The 10103-nt window shown below is 35.0% G+C and overlaps 1 protein-coding gene across 1 annotated transcript; it reads left to right on the forward strand.

Annotated features, from left to right (window-relative positions):
- Positions 1-3011: 3011 nt before the first annotated feature.
- STEAP1 (STEAP family member 1) lies at positions 3012-9111 on the forward strand. Its single transcript, XM_004381505.1, has 4 exons — positions 3012-3115; positions 5334-5846; positions 6517-6681; positions 8757-9111. The coding sequence occupies exons 1-4, from the start codon at positions 3038-3040 to the stop codon at positions 9012-9014; spliced, it is 1014 nt and encodes a 337-aa protein (XP_004381562.1). The 5' UTR covers positions 3012-3037; the 3' UTR covers positions 9015-9111.
- The last annotated feature ends 992 nt before the right edge of the window (positions 9112-10103 follow it).

Below are 10103 nucleotides of genomic sequence, written 5' to 3' on the forward strand. Positions count from 1 at the left end.
AAAAAAAAAAACAAACAAACAGCACGGTGAAGAAAAACATCACCTCTTCACATAGTTAAATGTGGTAAAGCAGGTGTGCGCTTGAAAATATAGAAGGTTTGGAAATATAATACAACCCTCAGTATACCCCAGTCGTTCGGTTTCCTCATACTTTAAACTTTTGGACGTAAACATGAGTCAGTTGGGCTTTGTCAATATTAAGCAGGAACAACAGGCCAGGCATCTTGCTACAGCAAAATGAAAGTCACATCAGAAAGGGATGAAAGCAAACTTCGGGTCACATTCTGGAGTTCTTGACTTGATAACGCTGTGTTGGTTCCTGTTGCATTTTTTTCCATGAAACGATTTTACTGGAAAACACAAATTATATATTTGGTTAATGTCTGATGAATGCAAACTTATTTGACTGATACTTTATTTTCCTGGATTCTGGGCACAAAGCTGACCGTGGTCCACACAGTCAACAAGCACCCTCGCTGTCCTGGCTTTTCCTTGGCCTTGATCTTCAGTGTGGTCTCTTAACATGTAGATGAATGGCTGGGTACTCTGGCCACTCTGGCTTTCCACCCAGGTCCTGTACACAGTAGCCTTCATTCAGCAAACACTCAACCTGCTAGATGCCAGGACTAGGTCTAAAAGGGAGCCCCTCATCCTTTTTCTCTGCTTTCTTTCCCATGCCACTGTCTGTACAATTTTGTCTTCGTTTAGGGTTCATTGCACTACAGTGAAGTTACTTGTTGACACGCCTGCCTTTCTAGACAGCGAGATTTTTGAGAGGCTCCTTCTTAGTTAACTCTATGTTCCCACTGCCTGACATCACTGTTCACAGGATAGCTAATGAATTAATACTGAATAAATGTAAATTTCCTTATATTTTAACACCTTTCCCATTCTGTAACTCACAGAGTTAGAATATCCTCCAACACTTAGGGAATTATTTCTTGTGTTAGATTATAGTAGATGATACTTCTATTCCTTGGCCTCCAGACTACTCTATTTACAATGTTGGAAATCAAAAAATGACTTAGAATAATGCTTCTTGACTGTAAGCTCCTCCAGTGTACTCAGGAAATTTGGTATTTCTCTTTTTCCTCTTCGGTGTCTGACATAGTATTGCATTCATAAATACTTGATGATTACAAATGCTTCAGTCAGAACTCTGAAATGCCAATGGTGAACACCAACTCTAACTTAAGCAAAAGAGGAAATATATTGGCTTGTGTAATTGAGAAATTTAGGACCTGATCTCAGGAACTCTGAATACTCAAAATATGCCTCCAGGACTTGTCTGTTTCTTTCTCCATTTTTTAGTTCTGCTTCTATGTGTTGGCTTTCTTCTCTTCTATTGAAGACGTCTTCTTCCTTACAGCATAGGGAAAGTGAGGCATGGTAAGCATGTACCATCCAGCTTAACAAAATCTTCAAGATTTCTCCTCTCTCTCTCTCCCACTTCCATATGTAAATATCAGAGGACTCTAATTAGTTCGACTTGGGTTGTGTGCCCATCTCTAAGCCAATCAGGAAAATTCTTCCAGCTGCTGTTGAATTGACCCCAACTTATGGCATCCTTTGTGTCAGAGTAGAACTGCGCTCCATAGGGTTTTCAGTAGCTACCTTTTCAGAAGTAGATCACCAAGTCCTTCCTCCAAGTAGCTTCTGGGTGGACTCAAACCTCCAACCTTTCAGTTAGCAGCAGAGCACGTTAACTATTCGTACCACCCATGGACTATGGCCAGAGAATAGGTGTTACTATAATTGGCAGCCTCCCCAAACTATATAGTATAGAAGAGGTACATTTCCCCAAATGGGGGAGATGTTTTAAATCAATAAGCAGGGAAAAAATGTAGGTAGACCAAAACAATAAATATTCTCAGCATGAATGTTCTGAAATTTCAAAATAGATGACATCTGGAGGATGTTCTAGGAGCATCTCAACAAAGGAAAATGTTGGCATTATGTAAACGGCTCTTGTTTATTCTTTGTGAAGATCAAACTTTTAAAACTTGAGCATTGTTTTAAGTATGTTAAACCTACTCCTGGAGACAACTTTTCACTTAATAAAGTATTACAGGTGGTTTAAAATTCAGAAATATCGGGAATGTTTTCTGTAAGTGAGATTTCTGAATATCTAAGCGATTTTTCTCATTGAATTTCATAACATACAAATTGGAGATGTATTCCTCTGGAGATATATTTAGAACTAATAAAAACAATGAATAATATTGTGACATGTTTTTCCCTTCTGTAAAATATGTTACACTGAGCTGGATAAGGATCTGTGAAGGGTGTTAAGGAAAAGATTACTGAGTAAGAAGTTTGACAAAATTATTTTCCACAGGGTTGGCCAGGAGGGTGGACATGTCAATGATTGAGTACAACTCAACAACTCCACTAGAAATACACTAGAAGTTCATATCTTAACAACAGAGACCAACTCATTACTCATTACTAAAAAGTCCTTTATGCCACTATCGCGGTTCACCTAACCAATGTCTGCTTTGTTCATTGTCTGGAATTCAGGATACATTTCTTCATAAGAATCAATTATTGTTTCCTATTTGAGTGTCAGCCACAAGACTATTAAACACTTAACTTCCTGGTGTATAATATTATATCAGGTACCTCCAACCTCCATTGATAACACTTACTCTAAAAAAAAAAACAAAAATACATTCTTAATTCTATTTACCTTTAAGAGAATTGGCTTTTCTTTTGAGTAGCACTTAGAGTTAAATTCCAGTCCTACTCTTTGAATTGCGTATAGACATCTAAATCATTCATTGCCCAGGTTGTTGGACAAAGAAGAGCAGTTGCTGTTGACATGAGGGCACTGGTTTGAGACTCTTAAAGATTATGAGATTAAATGAGTAAATCAGTCACTATATTTTAATTGTACTTTGCCTGTCACTCTGTTCTTTAAATGAATAGATTTTCCTATATCATCCAATCAAATGTTAATATCATAAATAGAATAAACTTGAAGATAATTATTTTTTATTTTCAAAGGTGGCTGAAGCCATACTATTTTGTAGAATTAATGGAGAGCAGAAAAGACATCGCAAATCAGGAACTTTGGAAAATGAAGCCTATGAGAAATCTAGAAGATGATCAGTTGGTAAAATAATAATCATAATTAATAATTAAAATCTATAAACATAATTCAAATGCCATTATATATTTCTAGTGTTCTAAAACTGACTTTAACCCTAGTCTGCTGATACCTTACTCTGATTCCTATTACTAATTATTGTGATGAGTGAGGGGCAGTGTGGCATATAGAGAAACAGTATCAGACTGACGGTCAAGGGCTTAGCTGAATGACCTTGAATAAGTCACTGAAAATCCTGGGTCCTAGTTTATCTATAAAGTGAGAGAGTTAGACCAGATGATCCCAGGGCCTTTCCAATTTCCTTCTAGCATTCTGTGGTTCTAAATTAAAAAAAAAAAAAAAAAAAAGCATTGCCCACATAACAGTAGTTGTGTAAACAAGCATTTTTCCCCCATAGGTATTATGGCAACTTACCAAGAGATAATCTAGCAAATTGATGAATCACTGTTTAACCAGACAAATTCACTTGTGGAATAAGAATCACTTGTCCCACTTCGCCGCACCCCAGGATTAAATGTTTCTGGCTACATTATTTGACTGAAAAAATGGTAGAAATATTTGGTTCCAAACTCTTTTTACTCTTCTAAATTATCTTAACTGCAGTTTTAACAGAAATTATTTATTTTATTTTAATAGGAAAAGTAAGAAATTATAAGCATATGCTCTATAAAAAATAAGTGCATATAATAAAATCACTTTCATTTCAAGTTAACTGTCTTATTTGCTGTTCTATAATTCTTCACCCTTAACCCACACATTGATCTCCAGCTGATTATTGTATCAGCTAGCCTGTTGTAACATGCAGAGATGACGGAAGCTGTACCAAGCTCATCAGTTCCCTTCTAGATGGAGTAATCGGAAGAAGTATTGAATATAACTGATTCATTACTCAAAGTAAAATTCAAATGGCAAAAGAGATCATTTTTAAAAACTAGAAATTACAGAGAGCTATGTGAATTAAAGTTAATCTGCGTAAAATGAGGAAATGAACAAGATAATCACTATCATCACTTCAAACATTAAAATGTTATAGTGCCGCATATAGAGCTATAAGAAGTGAGGAAAACGGTACTGAGTGAGAAAGTAAATTTAGTCATAAGGTGGCACAATATGAAACACTGTTCTATAAACTCTCATTTTGAGGTGGTTTTTTTTTTAAGTTGATAGTATATCAGTCTGGTGAAGTGGTTAAGAGCTCAGGCTGCTAACCAAAAGGTCAGCAGTTCGAATCCACCAGCTGCTCCTTGAAAACCCTATGGGGCAGTTCTACTCTGTCCTGTAGGGTCACTATGAGTCAGAATCGACTCAACGGCACACAACCACGACAACAACAGTCAGTCAGTTGGGGAAATGGTAGATTATTCAATGAAAACATCTTTTAAATCGTTGGCTACCTAAAAATGCAACTGTATGAAGATGTATAACTTTCTCAGGAAATGCAGCATCACTGTGAGATTTGACTACTTGTACAGCCTATAGCCTCTATACCTCCTAACAGAATTCTTTTTTTCCTAGCAGAGTTATTTTAGAAATATAAAATTGAAGTACAGTACTACAGGATAGAAGTTACATATTGTTATCTATAGTGATGACTATGTTATTCTTGATCCTTTATACTTAAAAAGAATTCACTTTTCAAAGCTTTGTAGAGTGTTGTCCGATAATGAATAAAAAATACCATAAAAGAAACACAACTGTCACAACCTACAAGTTTTATTATTTTTACAAGGCTTAATGGATTTTTTCTGCCTTTTTTTTTTTTTTTTTTAAGTGGGACAAGTGATTCTTATTCCACAAATGAATTTGTTTGGTTAAACAGCAATTCATCAATTTGCTTGATGATCTCTTGGTAAGCTACCATGATACCAATGGGAAAAAAATGCTTGCTTACACAGTTTCCAGTTACCTTACAGCATTCTTTTATGCCTTCAAAACAGAAACACAAAGGTCTAAGCTTTAGTGGAGGTATTTGAAGCATGTAGTTCTTTTGTCTTAAAGAAAAATGAATAACAGAAATTAATGGAAAACCTCAATGTAGCTAAGTGCAGCTTTGGTCAGTACTACATGTACTGTGCCATCTTCAGCTAACCAGTATCCCAAAGGAGGTCCCAAATGCCCTTTTTCACCGATATGCACAATGATTGAGCAATAAGTAATCAGTTTAAGAAAAATTGCATTGTTTCATTCAGTTTTATTTAAGATGTTTCCTTTCTTTCCTTTCTAGACTAAGCACTCGGGAGAGACCAGCATGCTGAAAAGACCTGTGCTTTCGCATTTGCACCAAACAACCCATTTTGATGAATTTGATTGCCCCTCAGAGCTTCAGTACCAACAGGAACTCTTTCCAAAATGGCGTTTGCCACTTAAAATAGCTGCTATCGTAGCATCTCTGACTTTTCTTTACACTCTTTTGAGAGAAACAATTCATCCTCTTGTAACTGCCCATCAACAGTATTTTTACAGAATTCCCATCCTGGTCATCAACAAAGTTTTGCCAGTGGTTTCTATCACGCTCTTAGCCCTGGTTTATTTGCCAGGTGTGATAGCATCAGTTGTACAGCTTCATAATGGAACCAAGTATAAGAAATTTCCACATTGGTTGGATAGGTGGATGCTAACAAGAAAGCAATTTGGGCTTCTCAGTTTCTTTTTTGCTGTACTGCATGCAATTTATAGTCTGTCCTATCCAATGAGGCGATCCTACAGATACAAGTTGCTAAACTGGGCATACCAACAGGTAGGGTGATGATGTTGTCAGCGTCACTAAATTAAAAAGTCTTTGACACCTGAAAATTAACCTTTTCCATTTTAGTATCACTACATAGTGAAAATTACATATTTATAACTAATAGATACAGTAACAGATCCCTGTTGAAAACCTGTGTTGAGAAAGTAATCTGCGTTTTAAATTTTCATTAAAGCTCTTCATTGGGACTTGGTTGTACAGTTTTCCATTGAGAAATTACGTTTTAAGTTGAAGATAATAAAGTACATCTTTAACAACATAAATATTTTGTTCATGGTCAGGGCCACATTTCTGCCACCCTCAGAAGATTCCTTTATAATCATAATCGTTCCTGTTTTCTGCTTCTTTACAACGCGTGCTTGTACTAAGTAAACCTTCTACTAAGTAATTATGTAAATCAATAAAAACAGATTATATAAGTGTTGCATTCAGGGAAAGAAAGTGATAGTTCTTGTGAAATTCCAATACTAAATAAAAGGTACTACTCAGATAAAAATATTTCTCTTTATCTGAGGAATGAAAAAAAAAAAAGCCATATATTTATGGAGGTCCCTAGTTATCAGGGCTTCCTTAGTAGATGTAGTGTAGAAGGAAATAAAGAGATTTAAATGCAGGAAACAAAGTGTTTTTTTGCATTCTTTCTTTGTTCACCCTCTGGTAGGTCCAACAAAATAAAGAAGATGCCTGGATTGAACATGATGTTTGGAGAATGGAAATTTATGTGTCTCTAGGAATTGTGGGACTTGCAATACTGGCTCTGTTGGCTGTGACATCTATACCATCAGTGAGCGACTCTTTGACATGGAGGGAATTTCACTATATCCAGGTAAACAATATAGAAAATAACTCTGGTCTCTCAAAAGAAATAAATCATCCTTCTGTGCTTGTAATATCATTAATATATTGACTTTATCCCATAAAAAGTAAAAAATGTTTTCCAGTAGCAAAAATCCTACATTTGTTCCAATTAACAATGTGCTCTCCTATATTTTTCCCTATTCTAAACTGGAACAGGGTTTTCTAGACATAAATAAACAGTATTACTCAGATAAAAACATTCTTTCTAACATCTGAGTCTTGTTTTTTGTTCAATTTTCTACCCACCTAATAGCTACAAATATTTTAGGTATCCAATATCCATGGTTTGTTAGCACACAGAAAATAAAAATATTCCTATTCCTATTCCCTAATTTTATTCATTCTTTTTAAATTACACGGGTTTGTACTATCCAGAAAAAACATCTTTCCTGGAAATAAGGAGTTTTATTAACCAAAGGCATTCTAGTATCTAATTTTAAAAGCTACTTTTTCCGAGTTACATTTAATGTAACTTACTCACTTGAAGTTTCTAAATATTCTTAAAATTCAAAAACTATCTCTGATTTATTAAAGTTAAGCAATTTGTGGTAGATTACACCCTTAAGAGAGCAACCTGCCAGAATTCACAAGGTAATCTATCACTGAAAAGATCCAAAGGACCCAGTTATAAGCACTGCCAAAATTTTTTAAGTTACACAGCTTTAGCATTTATGGGTAGACATCTTTGGAAATTCCCACAAAGTTAGTCATTCCCCACTATCCTTTCTACATGCCCATGCATATACTCCTAACAGATACTTTATCAGAGCATCTAATTAGGCTGAAAAGTATGTCTTCATCTGAATTACTCCAGTGTGACTTAGAGATGGTGACGTATTCTTGAAGCACAGTATTTGCAGATATTGTAGGTTCTGCCTGATAGCCATCGGAGTTCTTTTTTATTTCTTCTTACATTGCTCTGCCCATCATACATATGCTGAGCACCACTTTTCAGATTTAATGAGGAATTCAAGTAATGCATCTTGACAACTGAGTCTATCAGTATGCATTTGGTAAAATTAATCCTGAACCAATCACATTTAGAATCCAAGAAGTAGTTATACAATGATTTACTGTAGATTCATATCTGAAAATATAAACTGAATTATTTGATAGTACTCATTAGGGCTTAAGAGTACTGTTGAATAATTGTAAGTTGGAGTCATTCTGGCAGGCTAATGACCATTTCCAGTGAAGTGAATAAAAGTCATAAATTATCCGGAAGAGCTACGTTTTACAGTGGCAGGATGCCATAAATTACATAGGTGAACAACTGTTTTTTAACCAACTTTATCTGTAAAGTGGCAGGCATCTCAGTGCAAGCTGAAGTTTTTCTTCACATCTCTAGATCCCTCTATTTTGTTCAAAACATTGAAATATTTTTTGGTATTTTTCTATTTTATTAAGATGTTTGATTTTTTAAACATAGACCAAGGTCATCCACTTCAGTATTCACTTACCAAAATGAGAGACAGTTGCTTTAGCTGCCTTCACAATTGATAAAGACCACTGAAGCCAAATTGATTTTTGCACTGATCTTTAATCAACCCACCAATATTTATTGAGCACCGAAAATGTACAACCATTCTGTTGATTCTGCAAGAAGTCTATGATGAGTAAGACATAGTCCTTGACTTTAGATGTCTCTTGATAGGCAGGATTAAGGAAAATGCACAAAAGACACAGCACCATAAAATAAAGGTCATAAGAGAAATGTGCAAAGTGATGGAGAAGGGGAAGACAAGTTTGTCAGTCAGCTTAGACCAAAAGAAGAAGGTTGAGAATTTTTCATCTTAGTCTGGACACAAGGACATCACCCAAAAGTAAAAGGCTAAAAGTGGGGGCATGTAAAAACAGTATGAACATATGAATGGACATTGTTGAGAAATGTGATAGGAAAATAATCACAGATGAATGAAAGGATTTCCAAACAACAGAACAAATCCAGAGGAGGTAGGATGAAATAAACTTATTGAACCAATCTTCATCAAGCTAATCTTTTTTCTTTTCTCTCTTTTTTTTTTTCTTTCTTTTTTTTTGCAGAGCAAGCTAGGAATGGTTTCCCTTCTGCTGGGCACAATACATGCATTGATTTTTGCTTGGAATAAATGGGTAGATATAAGACAGTTTGTGTGGTATACACCTCCAACTTTTATGATAGCAGTTGTCCTTCCGATTATTGTCCTGATATGTAAAGCCATACTATTCCTGCCGTGCTTGAGGAAGAAGATACTGAAAATTAGACATGGTTGGGAAGATGTCACCAAAATTAATAAAACTGAGATGTCTTCCCAGTTGTAGAATTACTGTTTTTACACATTTTGTTCAACATTGATGTATTTTATCATAAACATTCTAAAATGTTTAAAAAAATGACCATTTTAATAAAATGACCATTTATCTCTTTCTTTATGGACAATGAATATATGTATTTCCTTGCAGATTTGATTCAAAGCCCCTCCCCCCAAAATACTAATCTTTAGTACATACTCTGTATGTTCAGTAAAGCTGAACAATCACAACCATACACAATCACAGAACAAAACAATCACATCTAATTTGTCAGATTGCATGGCATAATAATAAAAGACCTTGAAATACCAGTCCTTGCCACCCATTACACAGGTATCATGAGCCATGAAAAAATGCATTATCTGCATCTGCCTCGCAAGTAAATATTCCAGTATTTATGATTGCTGTTAAAACGTTTATTTTCCTATAACCAAGTTTTATCCATGGAACACCTATTTCTAAAAAAAAAAAAACAGACTGTGTCTATACAAGTAAAGTAACAATGTAATACCAGATAACACATGAAGGTAAAATAAAAGGTAGGCTGTCAAGGAGAAAAAGTAAGTTTAATTGTGTACCACTCAATTGGAGTTACCTTAATACATTGGAGAAAGCATATTATGAACCAATTCTTCAAAGAGCAAGCTATACACTGGATATCAGAACACACCAACCCAACTGACTAGTGAGGTTTTTCATAATTTGCAAAATAACCACAAACCTTATCTTTCGTACAGGTAAACCATTTATTATGGTTAAAGATAGTAGAGCTAATGGTGCAAATTAGCTTTTAGAAAATTAGAAAAACAATTAGTACGCTCACTGGGTGTCCAGTTTTTTTTATTTTTTGTTCTTTTATAAAAGACAGTTATTCATTAGCATCATTTAAATCACGAGCTCATATGATAAATGACATGAGAAAATTCAAATCACCCATTGAAAACCTTGCGGAGCACAGTTTTACTCTGACGCGTAGAGTCAACCATGAGTTACAACTGACTCCATGGCAAGTGGTTTTTTAATTTCCTAACAAAATTGATACATGATGTATTTGTGGAATTCAAAATTTTCCTTCATTGATGAGAAAAAGACTTTAAA

The sequence above is a fragment of the Trichechus manatus genome, unplaced genomic scaffold (genome assembly GCF_000243295.1).
Source record: "Trichechus manatus latirostris isolate Lorelei unplaced genomic scaffold, TriManLat1.0 scaffold00085, whole genome shotgun sequence".
Lineage (NCBI taxonomy): Eukaryota > Metazoa > Chordata > Mammalia > Sirenia > Trichechidae > Trichechus > Trichechus manatus.

Excerpts from the sequence above, each read along its gene's own strand:
- STEAP1 (XM_004381505.1), top strand. The coding sequence starts at position 3,038 with ATGGAGAGCAGAAAAGACATCGCAAATCAGGAACTTTGGAAAATGAAG. Across the intron at positions 3,116-5,333 it reads ATCTAGAAGATGATCAGTTG|ACTAAGCACTCGGGAGAGAC; the intron begins GTAAAATAATAA and ends TTTCCTTTCTAG. Across the intron at positions 5,847-6,516 it reads TAAACTGGGCATACCAACAG|GTCCAACAAAATAAAGAAGA; the intron begins GTAGGGTGATGA and ends ACCCTCTGGTAG.